At 42.3% G+C, this 17528-nt stretch overlaps 1 protein-coding gene across 5 annotated transcripts in view; it reads right to left on the minus strand.

Moving 5' to 3' along the window:
* Positions 1-17528, minus strand: part of drosha (drosha ribonuclease III) — a 140924-nt gene that overhangs the window by 26550 nt on the left and 96846 nt on the right. For all 5 annotated transcript variants that reach the window (XM_014414118.2, XM_014414117.2, XM_014414119.2 and 2 more), the window contains 4 exons: positions 17213-17257; positions 11424-11581; positions 1846-1951; positions 544-685 (listed from right to left, as the gene is read on the minus strand). In XM_014414118.2, coding sequence (XP_014269604.1) covers positions 544-685; positions 1846-1951; positions 11424-11581; positions 17213-17257 — 451 coding nt within the window. The remainder of the gene's footprint in view (positions 1-543; positions 686-1845; positions 1952-11423; positions 11582-17212; positions 17258-17528) is intronic.

A 17528-nucleotide genomic window follows, 5' to 3' on the forward strand; every position in this document is an offset into this window, starting at 1 on the left:
TTGACTTTATGCCAGAAAGAGCTCTAACTTTGGTTATACAAGAACCTGATGGGCTATAAAAATGTAATTTTGGGAGTGCGGTCATAAACCTCGTCATGTAGACCTGGTGGTCAAACTCCCATGACCCATCCAGACTGCAGTTCTGATGAATCCAGTGATATTGCATACATTTATTGTACTGCAAGTCACATACTGGTAAAAAACAAAAGTCTTATTAAGCCTGCAGAACCACAAGCCAATTAATAGCTCATTAATTATGAGAAAATCTAGCAACTGCAGCAGGAAGATTAAAAAAAGCCCAAAATAAAAACTACAGCGGCACACAGGGAGCATTTTCCAGCCTCTTAAGCAGAGAAGTGACTTTGTTTGACATCCACCACAGAGCGAACAAAGAAATCAATAATGTTACACCATGCTGCCATCTTAAACTGCACATTCTGGAGAGACATACAAGAAAAGGAGTCGGGTCTATAAAAGTCTATAAAGACGGTCTTTCTAGTCATTTTAGATTTGCAGAGATGAAGCAAAGAGCTGGGAACCTACACTCCAACAAGTCGGCCAGAGTCTTGGTCCGCAGCGCGACTGGACGTTTGGTTTTGTCGTTGGTGATGGCGAACTCCTGCATTCCCAGCTCCTCGGCCACTTTGGCCTGCGTGCGGTTGTTTACCAGGGAGCTACGGAGGAGCTGCGGGCGAACAAACAGAGGATCGCATTTTAAAGTCCGCCTGTCAGAACACTGGAAACACCAGAGTAAGATCCACACTGCAGAAGTACACAGGAACATCAAAATGGAAGGGAAACATGAAATAATTCATCAAAGACAGACATGGTTACGCTGAATAAATGTTTCAGGGTGATTGCACGTTAGTCTGTTAAATATTGCATTGTGACTTGGAGCTGAGCGCCTTTACAACATGTTAGATTGGTTGAAGTACATTTAAGTCCCTAAAAGGAAAAACAAAAACACTTTAAATATAGCTACAAGATGTGGAAAAGAGCAAATGGAATGCAATATGACTGAATGTGTCTTGCTGTGATATGCCCTCCTTAACAGTACACACGCAATCACAATTGGAGCCACAGAAACACGCACTAGTTGAATGGGCACTTTTTCTTCCTCCCGATTTGAAATCCATTTCAGATGTACCCCGTCTTGACTCTTGGGCATTGCTGGAGCTTTCAGTCTCTAAACCAAAGCTCGCTGGATGCTTTTACAAAAATTACGTCATGAAATATCCATAAAAAATAAAATAAAAAAATAACTGCAGAGGTTCTTATTCAGTTTTTAGACCAGCTCGATCCTTGCAGCCTCCAGCAGTGGGGTCCTCTGAAGAGAAGTGCTGATGCTCGACTAAAAAGACGGCGCCGCAATGCTGTTTGACGCCGTCGGAAAATGGACTTGCGTGTTCAAAGTGTGATCATTTGCTTTGTACCTGTGGTACAAGCCGTGCAGGTTCGCGCACACGCGACTTTATTTTTCAGATACTTGACAGCTTTTGCAAAAATGTGCCAACAAAGATGTGTTGCTGAAAACCACTGAACAGTTCCGTCTCATGACAATACCCATCACGAGGAGTACAGTAAACATACAGGCACAGCATGAGGGGGGGTGAGTGGAAGAGAGCTGTGGAAGCAAAAAGGTAAAAAAAAAAAAAAAGAGGAAGATCACAGATTTATGAGAAGGGAAGAAGGTGGGGAAAGAAATATCACCCCTCAAATGATGTAAAAGGCAGGAGACGGTGGAATAAAGACCAAACACGGGTGTAAAAGAGGAAGATGTGAGAAGTACATGGCTGCAGGTGGAAAAAAAGCCTTAGGGGAGTGTTTTAAGTGATTTGATCTTACTGTTAAATGTCCTTCATGGTGGTCAGGAAAGTGGATGAAGAGATATTCTGTGGCTACCAGCTGCATGATGGAGTCTCCCAGGAACTCCATCCTCTGGTTGTGGCCCCTGGATAAGAAAAATAAAGGAACAGCGAGTGGGGTAAACAGAGGCGAGGCATGGAGAGAAAACACAAGGTTACCGAAGGATAATGTGGGGAATGAAACGATATGTGGGATGGGAGGAGGGTTAAAAAAAGGGGGAACAGGGAGCGTTTCACATGAGGTCATTCATGTACACATCAATGGGGCATGAAAGGCATCGCGCTCTCTCGACAAATCTACCGAGCTTTTAGTCTTTTAACAGAAACGGCAAAGTCGGCTGATGTACATTTCATGGGTGGCCTCTGGGAACAGCTGCACTGACAGGGTGTGTGACAAGTCGGAAGCAGCCTGAAGTAGCAGGCCCTTATGAAGAAATCCTTCAGCTTTGATTGCAATTCAAATTTAAAGGTACGAAGAAGAAAAAAGAAAGAAAAGACAAATTCTGGTGCACCTGCAGGAGAGCCTGTCAAAATCCTAAGCCTACAAAAGGCAGCAACTGTGCGCGCAGCTTTAGAGAACATCTTTTAACCCTCCAACAATTCCTGGAAAAAGCTCATGGCAGCACTGTGATACTGTACATCAGCTCCCTGCCTTTCTCCACTACCAGTGAAAAGCAGGGAGGATACTGTAACTCCCCGCACAGTGTTAGACAGGGCAGGACGAGAGGGGTGTGAGGGGGGGTACGCAACTGCTGTTGCTGCTGTAATGGTCATTAATTAAACAGAATTATAGATTAGCATTGCAGATGTGGGCTGGTGCCATGCCAGGCAGGCAGGAAGCGTCGGGTAGGGTGGGCGTGAGCTAGCGCCATGCAAGCAGGGAGGTATATTCAGCAGCAGAGCGCATATCCATCTATAGCTAAGAGCTCCACGCAGGAGGGGAAGTCTGAAGATGAGAGAGGAAGATACAGAGGGAGAAGATGAGGAGGTGGTTGACATCAAAGAGAGAAAAAGGCCAAAGTTTATTGTCCAATTTTTAGCGCTTCTGCCTTTTATGAGCTGCCGCCAAAGAGATCTGAGGTTAAAACAGAGCGAAACTGCAGTTAAAGCATATTAAGCAGAAATGTGTCCGTCTAGATTTTTGATTAAAGTCTTCATTTGTTTTTTCTTTGTTCTTTTGACCAATTGTTTATTTCGGGGCGGCTGTGGTTCAGCAGGCAGAGCTGGCCGCCTGCCAATCGGAAGGTCGGTGGCTCAATCCTCGGCTCCTCCAGAACATATATCAAAGTGTTCCTGGGCAAGATACCGAGTCTGTGTGTCTTTGTGTGTGCGCAAGATAGTTAGAAAGCACTCAAAGGCATGGAATAAAGTGCTGCGCGAACGTGTGTGAATGGATGAAATCGGCTTTGAGTGCTCAGGTAGAGTAAAAGTGCACTATATAAGTACCGGCCCGTTTACCATTTACAATGAAAAATATACACTAGAACTGTTGAACTGGACCGACAGTTCTAAAACTCAATGCATCAGAAAAGTATTATCAAGTGTCATCCTTTTAAAAACGATCGTACAGTGTTGAAGTTTTCGCTAAGCCTTTACACCTGTGTAGTTGGCTTTGGGTGTAATTATAAAGTTATGTCCACAAAATAAGTGACGACCACACGTGATTTCAATTTCTCCCCTTCAAGGTAGCCTTCCAGCATGGCTGTTAATTTCCAATCACACCCTGGAAGTTGTTTTGTCACCACATGCACTTGTGACTCAATATGTCTGGGATCTTATCCAGTGCGCCCAAACAATTTTAATTTCAGTTTGTGGATGTAAAAAAAAAAAAAAAAAAAAACCCTTTCAGTGCACTTGGTGCCAACAGTTCAGGTTTGTGGTTTTCTGGATGTTAAAGTAGAATTTTGGAACGATTCGGTCACGACTTCACGGTGCACAACCCCGTGAATGTCAAACAAAATGGTGAGCATGCTCTTGGTTGCACTCCAGACTTAATGCATTTCCTTTGAGCTTGAACACTGAAGGCTGCTGTTTGGTTATTGAGTTGTAGCCAGAAACCCAGATCTCAGCATCGCTGATGATCCTTGACATGAAAGTTTGGTCAGTTTAACAGAAAAGGCTCTCGGAGGCCTGTGGTGAATTTCAAGTAGTAAACAAACTACTTTCAGGAAGAGAGTTAATATTAGCAGCCATGCTGGAAGCACTCTACAGGTGCACAAGGAGAGAAACTCATCCAAACTTAAATCCACCCAAGTGGGTCTCTCCTAATGGCCCACCTAAGAATGAACGGCGACTGGGCCCGGACCTGCCTCGTAGAAACCCGTCTTGACAGATGACAATTTTTTTTTAATCAGTTCTAAAAACTGCTTTTGTGTCCACTGTCAAAGTTTTGTTGCTGCTCTTTTGTTTTAGCTGTTATGTGTATTGTTATTTCTTTTATTATTTGACTTGATGATGGCAGAAGCATAAGAAGTAGGAGTGCTAACTTCAAACTACAACACCAGCATAATGTTGCCGTCTTCACGTTTAATCGATTTTCCTCGTAACTCTTTATATTAATTTTACTTGTCACTCAAACTCCTCTTAAATATTTAGATGTTTAATACAAGAAAGAAGAAACCGATTTGAATTGTTGCGCACTCAAAGATCACAGAACAGTTGATACACCAAGAACTTTTTGATATCACTGTGTATTCGAGGCCCAGGACAGAGCTTCATTAGGAGTGAAGGGACACTGCCTAATGCAGACTCCACATTAAAAATAATCACAGAGCGTCTTAATGAAAAGGCTCTGCTTCATGAGAGCGTGGAGAACTGAGGTTGGGAAAAGCAGGGGGACAAGGGGAGGGGAACAAAGACCAGAGATCAGTCAGTTTTCATCCTGCACCTCAGCACTGTACATGTGCACACGTGTGGTAAAAGGCTCAAAATCTATCACGTATACCGTTTGAGAGCTGAGTAAAACCGGGGATGCCAGAAAGAATGTGGTGGATAGGAGACGATTGAAAAGGTGTAGTGTGAGCTAATTTCACATCCAATAGGAGGCAGAGCGGGAAGGCAAAGAGGGGAGTGACAGTGAGAGATGAAACGAAAAAAAGGCAAGAGATGGGGGGAAAAAGAAGAGATAGAGTAGGTCAAAGAGGAATGCGTCGCCGTGTGAAGCGGCACAAAGAGCCATCCCTTATTCACTTCAACAGCAGAGGCACAATGCTCCAGTAAGGTGGGGGAAATTGAAGTAAAGTGTGGAGCCAAGGTCTTTATTCGCCTTTGACTTTGATCTAAAATACCTTTAACAGGCCCTCTGAAGAGGCGGCGACAGGCTGCCCGCTCCAAAAAGGGGCAAATGCACCATTTTTAAAGCCTATTTTTCTCTTTTTAGGGAAATAATGTTCTTGTTTCATATGTGCATGCTTGTGTAAGCTTCAGATGTGTAATCGCCAACTACTTTTGACAAAGTTTTGCTTTAGTTGGGGGAAACTGGAGCGGTCACTTTGGACTCCGAACGTAAGGAAACAGTGATTTTAGGCAACCGGGGAAAAAAAGGGGGGGAAACCATTTGCACCGCATGAAAAGAGCAGTTTTAATTTAAAATGACTCTCTGACAGAAAGAAATCTCAGGGTCTCCTCTAGCAAAGCTGCACTGAACAGAAAATGAAGCTGGAATTAGATTTATATAAAAGCTTAATTTACAAACTATTTAATAAACTATGTAATGTAACAGGCTGAAAGCTTGCATTATTTGAGCTCATCTTATTCAATCTCACGGTCAGGAAATTCTTTATAGGAGATCATGCAAGTGGAATTCTATTTGCTTAAAGAGTGGTCACTGCTCAATGTTATTTTCTAATTTCTATTTTCAAACTAAAGTAAACTGCAAATTCCTATTACGCGTTGGCTTACATCCATCACATACATACACAGTGAATGCTTAAACATAAACACTTCTCAAAGTATCTAAAGCCGAGAGGTTTTGTAAAACCCACATCAACATATACATAGGCTACGTTCACACTGCAGGTCTTAATGCTCAATTCCGATTTTTTGATCAAATCCGATTTTTTTGTCTGCTCGTTCACACTACAAATAAAATGCGACAGCAAACGCGCTCTAGTGTGAACGCTCAAAGCGGCCCGCATGCGCAAAAGAAGACGTCACACACAACGCGCTCTGTTTAGACCCAGAGCAAACAGTATTGTTTGACTGATGGCCCTTAATATAAAGACTTCAGACTTCAATTTTTGCTTTAAGTTATTTTGTTATTTACATAATAATGTAAATAACCTAACAATGATCCTTATTACTGTTTAAGAGAGGAGCGGTGCTTCAAAGGATAGCTGCAGATTTCTGTCAGAATCTGCAGATTATACAGTACAAATAAAATGTTCACATTTCTCCAACGATGTCTTCCCAACAGTTTCACTGACATCTATACTGGATGGCCAGGAAGCGTTCGCGATGTCTTCTCGGGCGCTGATAATTGGCGTCTGTCTTGTGTCGGTGACGTAAAAGACTGATTTAATGCAACATGACCGTTCAAACAGCAGTCGCTTTCTAAAACATCGGATATGTATTGGATTCAGTACCACATACGAAAGTGACCCAGGTCGGATTTGAAAATATCGGATTTGTGCCGTTTGCACTGTCATACCATGATCGGATATGGGTCGCATAGGGTCAAAAAAAAAAAAAAAAAAAATCGGATTTGATGCGCTTTCGCCTCCAGTGTGAGCGTAGCCTTAGGTCCATAGTTTTTGGGTAAAGGCACAATTTGGGTGAAGTTGCCTCGGTGCACACCACCATTTTAACCCAGGCAATCAAGATGTGATTGAAGTGCCTCTTTAATGCAAGGAGCTCAAGGAAAGTATTGCAGAAATTACAGCCAATTTTAGACACACTCCCCATTTTTCTTAAGGCTGAAAAGCACCTGGACACTTCACTGACGACCACTTTTATGGTCATGCAAGGCCTTTTCAACTTTTTCCATTAAAAATCAAGCAGATTAAAGATTTGCAGTTCGTTTGGTAGTTTCTAACTGGAAATCTAAAATATGATGTCTAAAGAGACGAGGCCTTAATTAGACTGAAAAAACAAAGTAAACTTATGAGAGAGGCGGCAAAAACAACAGGAGCGGTTAAATCAGCAATCTGATGAAGGGCTGAAGAGAACGAAGGTACTGGCCGGCTCAGCAACACCAGTGCCTTTGACTTAAACCGACACTGGTCGAAGAAAAAAGTAGAAATATTTAAGTATGAGAGAGATGAGGACTTATTTCAGTTAATTCAATCTTTTTTTTTTTTAAACGCCAAAGAGCTCACAGCATTGTTTTGGGAGGGGAAAACCCCTCATAGATGTGTTGTTAGCCACTGGATGAGGCAAGTGACGTCAAACGTCACGCTACAAACCTTAACACAAGTCCTGAAAGAATATTCGACAAAGTTCGGAGACCTTTTAGAGCTCATGGACTCATGACTCATGGATAACATTCAGTGTTTGGCTGGTTATTCTGAGAGTTTCTTCTCTGTTTTCTTTTTGTGTTTTCTTTCTAGTTTACTGCTGATATTAATGCTTTTAAGATGATAACAAAGCTTTTGTTGAACAAGGTGTTCTGGATTCAGACTGCTCTAAACAGTCAGCTTTGTTTACTCCTGGGTCCGTGCGCCCTCGATGAGATCCATGAAATGGTCATCTCTGGCGCACAGCTCCGGCTGTGAGCACAGCAACCCGAATCTTTTGTTTATAAAGGGCAGCCAATCAAAACTAAGCTAGTCTAACGGGCGGGCAGACAGGAGCTGCACCAGTTCTTGAATCAAGGCCCAGCATAAGATGAAGGATTATTTTTAATAAAATATTGTAAATTGCATTTGTGAATCATGCAAAGCTGTCCAAGTCCAACAATAAAACTGTGAAACTGGAAATGAGCATAACAGGCCCCCTTTATTAGATAATCTGCAGTGATTAGAGGTCCGAGAATAAAGCGGCAAAGAAGCTTCTCTGTACTTTATACATTTCTCTGCTTTTCACAGCAGCCTGAATCACAAATATTTCATTCACTAATTTCCTTTAACTTTCAATTTTAACCTAAAACTACCGTATAAAATATAAATGCACATATAAATGTTTCAAATGCCTTCTTTTCAAAGCTGTACAGTGAAACGTGCTCTCATTGAACAAACACTGAACATGAAGAAAAAGCCGGACCCCGTTTCATCCTTTTTCCCTAACAGTGAGATTCTTGCAACACACCCAGCTCTTCCGCTGTGAGAGGAGACAGGAAGCTCATCGCCTGGGGGCCGCAGCTCTCCATTACTGCTGTCTGATGCTAGCCTCCGGTCTCCGCCGCATCAAGACACCATCAGCTCCCACCCCTGCATCTTGCACTGTCTTCTCCTTCTAGGTCAGCTTGTCCTGGGTCACTCCCGTCTCCTCATCTTCGGCCTACCTTTTCGCGTGACCCTCCTTTCCATTTTCTGACCTTATTCTTGTCTCTATCACGACAGCCTGACCCACTTTGGTATAACCTTTGGTCCTTATGGGCAGCCATTGCTCAGTTCCAGCTTTCAAGTCAGTCGGCTCTATTTAGGTCAACATGCCTTTGGCTACTAATGAGCTACTGAACATAAATTACCCTGAAAATATATTAATTTGCTCGTTTTTGCTCCAGGAAAAGCAACAATACAATTCAGTGAAATAAAAAATACATTTGTTTAAAATTGCCACCCCTGCATTTTTTATTTATTTATTTGTTTTTAAACGTGAGGTCACCAAATTGGAAAATATAATTGGGATCAACCTTGAGTTGGAAAGTCCTTAAAGTGAAGCTCAGTAGGAGACAAACCTCTGGACCTCTAATCAACTTTGACCCTGACTGGAGAGATATTTGACATTTAAGTGATGGATTAGAACATGCACAGCAGTGTGTGTGTGTGCGTGGATGTAATCCACACATGCACACTCACAAACGCACACAGAGCAATGTCCTAGTCCAAATCTAAGCAAGCAATTACAGAGTGCAGCCTGCCAATAAGATATCAGAGGTGTGCTGCCAAGGCTAATTTGCTTTAGCTGTCAAACTCACTAGTGTGTTGTTTGGTGGAGCTCAGAAGTGAGTTAAGCTTCAGTTGCAAATAACCCTCTCATAGTCTGAATCAGAAACACCTCAAATTGGAGTGAACGGTCTCATTAGCGGAAACATTTTGCTATGAAAATTGCAATCTTTTCAGCCTTTCATGTGACGAGTAAACGAGCGCAGCTACACAATAACGACGAGTTTGTTTCGGGCAGACCCGGCCGCTCTCTTCCCGATCAATTTTTAAGTCGTCCTTGTAGAAGTTTGTAACTTTACTGACTATTGAACAGATGTCAAAACAGAAGCGGAAAAAAAATTCCAGTGTTCCAATGTCAGTGATAAATCACAGCAGCACTGCAGAGAAACACTGTAATTAATAGAAAAAGGGGAAAAAAGCAAACTTACACCTTAGAGTTAGTATATGTTTTATTGTATGTAGTTTAATGCTCATGTTTAGATCAATATGTTGTGTTTGAAACCTGCAACATTCATAGAGTTAAATAATCTTTACCGTTTAAGCCATTTTAACCTCTTTTTTTTTTTTTTAAATGCAACTTTCTTCTGATTGGCTGCCACTAAGCATGGGCAAATAGTTCAAAAATGACACTAAGTTCTCACATATCTCAAAGGAAACTGTCACGAGGTTACGGAAAGGAAGGAAGGAGAATTTTTGACAACTCAGGAAAAGAGAAACTCAGTTATCAGAGAATCCAACTGTTCTCACATTAATCCCCTTACCAGTGTGTCCAGCAGACAGCCTACAAAGTAATCTGTTCTTATTCTTTCTAGCTCGAGAGATGATCCAACATAACTCCTTTCCTTTAAGATTCCCATGACCAAAGTCAAATTCCCTCCATCCATAACTTATCCAGGAGAATTCACCCAGCTTTTACGACTGCCACGCAGACACTTCCGGATCACTTCACCCAGTTAGGAACCTTCCAAAGCGAAATTGACTATTAGACTGCAAAGCCAATTCAGAAGTGTGCCTTAAGCCTGCATTCTCTGAACCTAATCTCCACCTGCAGAAGATTCTGTTAACTAGTCCACAGTGGAGAGCAGGAGCAGGACGACTGACACCAGCTGCAGTGCTGGAGTTGAAGTGCATCCAACCATGGGACGAGATCCTCTCTAAGGAAGCAGCTGAATGATCTAGAAGACTGCTACAGTAACAACCTGGCAAAAGAACCAGGCGACAGGGCACTGGATCTCAAACTGTGGGGCGGTGCAGCCACTCTCAAAAAATCATAATCATGATTATTTTGGTTAAATGTCCTATTATACAACTTTTTTTCCCCCAACTGAATACTTCAGTTAAAAAAATCTAATTAAATGAAATAAAAAAGGTAGAGGTGGTGGAGCGTGGAAAGTTAGGGTTTAATCAGGGAGTGTGTTTGACTTTAAAGCCTCATATAAAGTCTCATAAAAGCAACCTCAAGTCCCAACCGGCCTGCCTCCATCACGAGATGTCGTTTAATGCAAACGGGCGGCAACAGCAGCCTCGGTTTAAGCGACATAAAACCCAGGCTGAGTAACGCTGTCACGTGTTACTGAAAGCCTGAGAGACGCTGAGCGATCCAGAGACACAAACAGCTTCGGTCAATTTTTTCAGTGTTTTCACAGAATCAGGAAATCCAGAGTCTGAGGAAAAACGCATCGCTGTACAGGAAACCCAAGGGAAAAAAAAAACAACTTTTTCCAGATTATTTTGTTTTCATTTATACTGGAAGCGAAATTGAAATTAGAATCTATTTGCCCAGCTGGAGAAGGAGCAAAGGACAAGGTGTCCCTTAGTTTCTCAGATTCAGCCCTCAATTGTGTGGAGTAAACATATTACTTTCTGAAAAAGGGTCTTTTGTGTAACAGTGTTATACATATATAAATATATATGACAAAGTAAATACGGACAAGCAAAAAGCTTTAAATGAGAATCCAGGAGTTCACAGGGTGGACAGTGAAATAAGACATGAATCAAATCTCCTTTTTCCCATGTGACAGCAGGGTTATGGCCTCACAGGTACCACAGACTACAAACACGAGGACTTCACAGTCCCCTGGGCCTCACTCTTGGCTGTGAAACCCTCGGATTAGGCTTTGTGCCAACAAACAAACCAAAAAAAAGAGCCATCTTTCACTAAGGTACTTTGAACATGACATTCAAGACATCATTTGTTACAGAAGCAGCTTTACCGACGGCGAGAACATGTATAAGCTGCAGGGGGTAAACATAATGATGATGTGGGAGGAGGCGGCTGCCGCATTCACAACAGATACAACAATTTAAAATGCTCAACATATAAAACTCCCAGCATTTCAGATTATATTATACATTATAATGCATCATGCCTCATCACCTCTGAAGGGAGCGGCAGATAAAAGTCTGGCTATTTCTGCAGCATCCCTGCAAATTGCATCTGGCCTGCTAGCGCCACACTTTGCATTTTAATTGGCCGTAACTCTATTATCCACAAACAAACAGCGGAGGTACTTACAGGGTGAGGTGGTTAAAGCCCACGGTCCTTAAGGTGAAGGCTCTGGCCAGCAGGCGCACATGTGTGAACAAAACTCCGATAGACTCCTCGAATTGGGTCAGTTTTTGGAGGACCGGCGACGTCTCAATCAGCTGCCTGTCTGTCTGCGGCTCCTGTACCTGGAAAAGGACAAAGATCGCAACAAAGGAGGTTTGCTGACGAGATATGGGGCCCTGAAAGAGCTCTGGTCATTATAGATATAACAAAAACAGACAGAATGCCAGCACTCGCTGAAATCTGTTGTTCCTGTTTAGGATGATGGCGTTGGCAACAATAAACAAGACGTCTATTTATCAGTGAGTTCCAGCACTTGGTCTGTTTTGACCCTTCCAAGGCTACGTACGTGTGCCAGATCACTTTTCAATATTTGTACCCGACACACTCCTACTCATCTTTTATAGATCTGAGACTAGCCAGAGCCAACATTTAGTGAGTAGCAATTTTTCAGTGTTTACTTTTTGGCGAGTCCTTAGACCAGGTAAAGAGAGAGCTTAGTGCTAGAGCGCACGGTGATTATGCTAAATTACAGACTGCTTCCAGGGTGCTAACAGTTTGGGAAAGACCCTCCTTTGCTTCTACATAATAACATATCCTCAAACACAAAACCAGTCTGTGTGTTTTTGTTGTTTTTCTTTCAGTGTTTTGATTGAAGAGGAAGAACCTGAATCCCCTGCACACACCCCTGACCTAAACTCTGTCAGTGCTGCACCTCACTGTTGCTCTAGCAAACGGGAAATTCTCTCGCACTGACATCACTCAGAGTTAGGGTGACTGTGTTTAATGTGAACGTCCACCACTGTAACAGGATATACACTCAGCAGCCAACCAGGTTCAACTCCTGTCTTCTAACGCCGCTAACGTGGTCTGATATGATTATCGTCGTCGAGAGGGTAGGGTTGGGGTTTTGCCCGCAGTGCACCCTGCTTCATAAGATCACGAAGCTGAAATCATCTCAAACTGGTTTCTTGAACACAACGATGTATTCAAATGCCCTCCACAGTCACCGGAGCTTAATCCAGGAGTGCACCACCTGTGGGATGTGGTGGAGCAGGCGTATGACATCATGGATGGAAATGACTCTGGTTAAATCTAATATCAGGCAAAAAACCTGATATTAGGAAGGTGTCCCTAACAAAGTGGCCAGTGAGTGTATTTGACAGAAAAAACAAGCGGTAAAGCTCTATTGGCAGTTTTGTATTCAACTTGTTTTTAAGTAGAAATAATGTTCAGTATTTTTAGTGTTATTACATTTTTTGAGTAATGTTTTGTGTTTTGTTGTACTTTATTTATATTTTTGCTTATTTTTATCCAGCACTTTCTTACCTTTTCAGTTACTTATGTATTATATTTATCTTTTTTTACAAGGTATTTTATTACCACTGTTGACCTGTTTTAATTTTTGATACTTCATTTACTCCATTTAAATCATAATTTTGACGCACTGTATTCATTTTATTGAGCTGTTCTTTATTTAACTCAATTCATTTCGGGTTATTTTTAACGTTTTGGCTAATGTACTGCAGGAATTTCCCAACTTCTGGGCATAAATACGTAAAGAAATAAATATGAAATTTTCTGAATAAAATTTGATACGTAGTTATGAATAATGTGCTCGCGTTTGATGCGCCTAATCGCTTTTCGCTGTTAAATCTACTCTTTTGCCCTTGCATATACGTTTTGTAATTCATTTTAAAAATGTGCTCTTTGCTTTGGGATATCTCACAGCCCTGAATATGTATCTAGTAACAGCCAGCAAGACCACTTCAAGGATGCTTGAATAACACACCAAAGAGAAACTTGCTCAATGAAGTCGTTCTGCATAAGAGTGTCAGATAAATTCAGTAAATGAGATGAACCTCTGCAGTATGCGCTGCTTTAGGGCCTGTTTAGAGTGTGTGTTTTTCCTCCGACTCAAAACAAACTCAGATGATCTGGAGCAGATGGAATCTCTTAGTCATTAAGTTTTAAGTCAAACAGCTCCCTTTCCCCACCACTCTCTGTAAATCTGATGATTCCCACAGTCAATTAATATCTCTGGTGACTCAGTGGTACTGTAAATGCGCTGGCTTGTTATGTGAGCCTACTTGTGACTGTGATGAGACTTGAAAGAGCGGTTTTCAGTTGTGTAAATCGCTATAGATTATGCTTTTAACATTAGCTCCAGGGCTTGGTGAGTTCAGAGGTAGATGGGTCCACGGCTCTCTTTAGCTACAGCATTTCCTCTCGTCTGTGCTCATTACAAAGAACATATGAAGAAAGAAGAGGAAGAAATGATATGCAAAGAAAATGTGTACACGCATGTTTGTTAAATCAACAGATATCCTTATGGGTGCATTAATTAGGCTGCTAGAATGAACTAATTGGTCTCTGCGTGGTGCAACTGTTAGCTTGACCAAGACATCTTTTCCACAGAAAACAGAAACATTGAGACGTGGACACTCAAAGGGAACGCATGCACATTCACTTGACCTTGTTAGTTTGCTCTATTTTACACTACGAAGTACCCTGAAAATAAGAATAAAGAATACACGCAAGGCTCTCAGAGGCAAGATAGCCACTTTCTTCATTTTCCAGCACTTTCTTTTGTCTGCGTTTTCGTGATGGAATGACAAGTAAACAGCGCTCTCAAAGTCTCCCATGTCGAGCCGCTGCACAGAGCAGAGATGTATTTTTAAACTCAGTATTTTAATTGGAGTGCTGCCGGTAATGTCATGGTTCCATCTTCCAGTGTGTCCTAAGAAACATTTCACTCCTGCCTTTTTTGCTCGTTCTGTTAATTAACGAAAGGCGTGTAAATGTCATGCATCGCAACTAACGACATCTGACGAGTTCAGCACTCATAGACGCGAGCTTATCCTTCAGGGGAAATGGCCAGCAGCAAGGCTTCAAACGAAGTGAAGAGGAGACAGAAAAAAAGAAGAATCAACAGCAGTTTTGAAAAAAGATGGGGGAAAAAAAACATGTTTGAAATGGCTTCAAAGCATCACTTTCAGCTCAGTCCAGACAGAAAGCAGAATCAGAGCCCAGGTCTTCTGAGGCCAAAAAAAATAAATAAAATAAAATAAAAAAAATCCAGACTCTCATGTATCTCCTCAATAAACTAAAGGAGGAATTTGGCAATCCAAACTCAGTGTAAATGATGTTCTGGTAAATTATTCTGGAGAGCTGGAGGTGATGATGTGCTGGTGTGAATCAAGGAAAAAGGAAGGAGCGCAGAGTGATCCGCAGTATTCTGTAGGGTGAGGCTGCTGCAGGGTAGTGTATGCGTCTATGACAAAGATCTGTGTACGCACAATTACACACACCACCTCCAGCTGCCATCACCGTCGCCTCAAACCTCATTAAGGTAGCTTCTCTCATCTCTGCCCTGTCATCCCTCTCTTGGTCGGGGGGGAGGCTGGCACACCTTGTTACCTTTCAACAGCAGATTTAGGCAATAGAGGCTCAGTTAGAAGCAGAGAACACGAACATGTCTGTGTAGATACTCAGTCACTCAGGTCATGACGGTCGTGTGCTTCGGTCAAAGGCGACAGGACTTCTTTTAGGTTCTTGAAGACATTTTAACTTTCATCCAAGAGGCTTCATCAGTGCTGATGAGAAGTTAATTTAACCCCTAGTGGGGCTGTCACCTCAGAGGTGGCACCAACACGCCTGGACTGGCCTACGACACCAAAATAGATTTAAATCTCAAGGGACGTCCTGGTTAAATAAAGGTTTAATTAAACCTTTATTTAAAGACCCAAAAAATATATTTAAAAAATCCAAATAAAAGTCATTAAACTCGTATTTCTTGGCAGCATTTTTTAAGCAATGGCCGTGAATTTCTCATCCATGCTTCCTTCCTTTTCTCATGGCCTGCTTTCAAATATTGGTCTTCTGTTAGGCTCAAAATCAGCTTGTTTTCTCCCCTTCTTCTTTCACTCGAGCCATAGTCCATGTCTCAGGGTAAAAAACATTTATCAACTCCATTATCGCAGCCCAAGCATTTATTTATTTAAATCAATGTTTTTCCAAAGAAAATGCTTTGGAAATGAGGCCTCACAGCAGGAGCGTTCTCCAGATAGGTTAATGCTATCTATGTCAGCACAGGTCACTCTTGCAAAGATGTGCCTTTTCTTCGGCTTCTGATTCTGACACTTCTTTTCCAGTTTCTTCTGATGGAAATTCTCCTACTTTCTGCCTTTAGGAGTGCATACCTTTCTCTTAGAATATCCCTCGTTTCTCCATGATCCACTTCAAGGTCTACAGACCAATCGGCAACCTCCAATCGCTAGGGAACAATGAGTATTTCCCAACAGCTTGGCTGGAGGTTCCTGGCCATGTCTAGGTGAGATTGCTGCGGTCACATGTTGTTTGTATTGAACTGCGTAACTGGAGCTTGAGCGGCTGCTTCACAGTTCCTGCCAGCAACCTGCAACAACCGCTCGTCAACATTTGTCCCTGGGGAGCACTCTTTGATGGGGGTTATCAACAGGTCTCTCGGCATGGGCGATTGTAGCTTTAAATGCACGCGGTGATATAAACTTTTCCTCAGGGTGAGAACTTTCTGCACATATTTGAGAATGAGGCCTAATCTTCCAATTCCAAGATTATATGCTTAAATACATAAACAATTAAAGGGTAAATACAGCTTAGATCACATCACGGTTCAGGGTGCTTTCAAGCTACCGAGAGGCTGACACAATTTAGTCAGGTCTTATCCCACTGGCAGAGGACCACCCAGAGGAAACCTCTGCAATGCACAGTGTGTGGTAATGAGACTACTCAAGCACACTGTGGAGGAACCAACCGAACCACAGAGCCATAGCAGGACTGACCCAAGAGCTCCACCCTGCCCACATTAACTGCTGCCACCGCCTGTGCAGCTCACCAGGAAAACAGGCTGCTGGGTACACAGTGGGTTTAGTCTGAGCACTGAACAAGATCAACAAAAAACATCCAGGCTCTCTGTGGATCTTGGGGATAACAAATACAGGGTTGAGGAGGCTAAGATATATAAAAAAAACCCCCAAACATATGTTGTAGGTAAACAAAAAAAGCACAATGTTATTTTTTGGGGGGGCAAAAGCAGGATGTGTAAAAATGTACATACGCAGCAAGATGAAGAGAATAAAGCGCTTAAAGACGACTCGGCATACACACAAAGAAACACTTTCTCCTCGCAAACACATCAGAGAGAAGGATGCCTGACGGTCCCTGGAGGCCCCATGTGATTCGGGACTGTAATCCTGTTATGGCATCTTTGATCTCTTCTTCCAAATCCTAATTTCAAACAAACACTGTTGACATGTTTAATGTTTCTGGGCAGATCATGCAAAGCAAAGAGCAGCAGAACGGAGAGAGACTGAAGAGACGGATGATGGAGAAAGGATGAGGAGGGGGGGGAAACGGGGGGGATGATGTGGCAAAGAGAAAAGGCAAGAGAGACTGAGTAAGTGAAAAAGCGGATTAGGGTCTCGACCAAAATGGAGAGCATCGAGACAAGGGAACAGAACAATAGAAACTAGTGGAAGGCTACCGGGAGCCTTGTGACAGACATAAAGAGCTCAGTCAGCCTCAGGCAAAATACCCAACAGCTTGCCCACCTCTGTTACCGACACACACGAGAAGAAGAAGAAAAATAACACGCACATTTAGACGAGAAAACTTCAAAGATTCGCAAAGGCTTTTGTGTCTTGGGGGTGAGGTGAGTTTTAATGAGAGGTACCCAGACAAAATAAACATCAATAATAAAACATATCTCTCCTAACCTGCAGGGGGTGTGGTGGGTAGTTGAGCCAGACCTCCCGCAGATCCTGTGAAGACAAACAGAGAAGGGAACAAAGATGAAGAGTCAGGGGGAAGAAATTAGCGCATTTCCCCTTGGCATGAGGGTCATCCTGTTAATGAATATAATTCATTAACACTACAAATAAACACAGCGAATCATTAAAAGTAGCAAAAGAACCCAAAATGAATATTCAAAAATAGCGCATTCTTTATAGATGAAGGGTTATTTCGGCTTCAGATTGGTTGGTTTTGAACATTACAAAAGCTTCCCGGGCACAATATACTACCTCTCACACC

The sequence above is a fragment of the Maylandia zebra genome, linkage group LG9, assembly GCF_041146795.1.
Source record: "Maylandia zebra isolate NMK-2024a linkage group LG9, Mzebra_GT3a, whole genome shotgun sequence".
In the NCBI taxonomy this organism is placed as follows: Eukaryota; Metazoa; Chordata; class Actinopteri; order Cichliformes; family Cichlidae; genus Maylandia; species Maylandia zebra.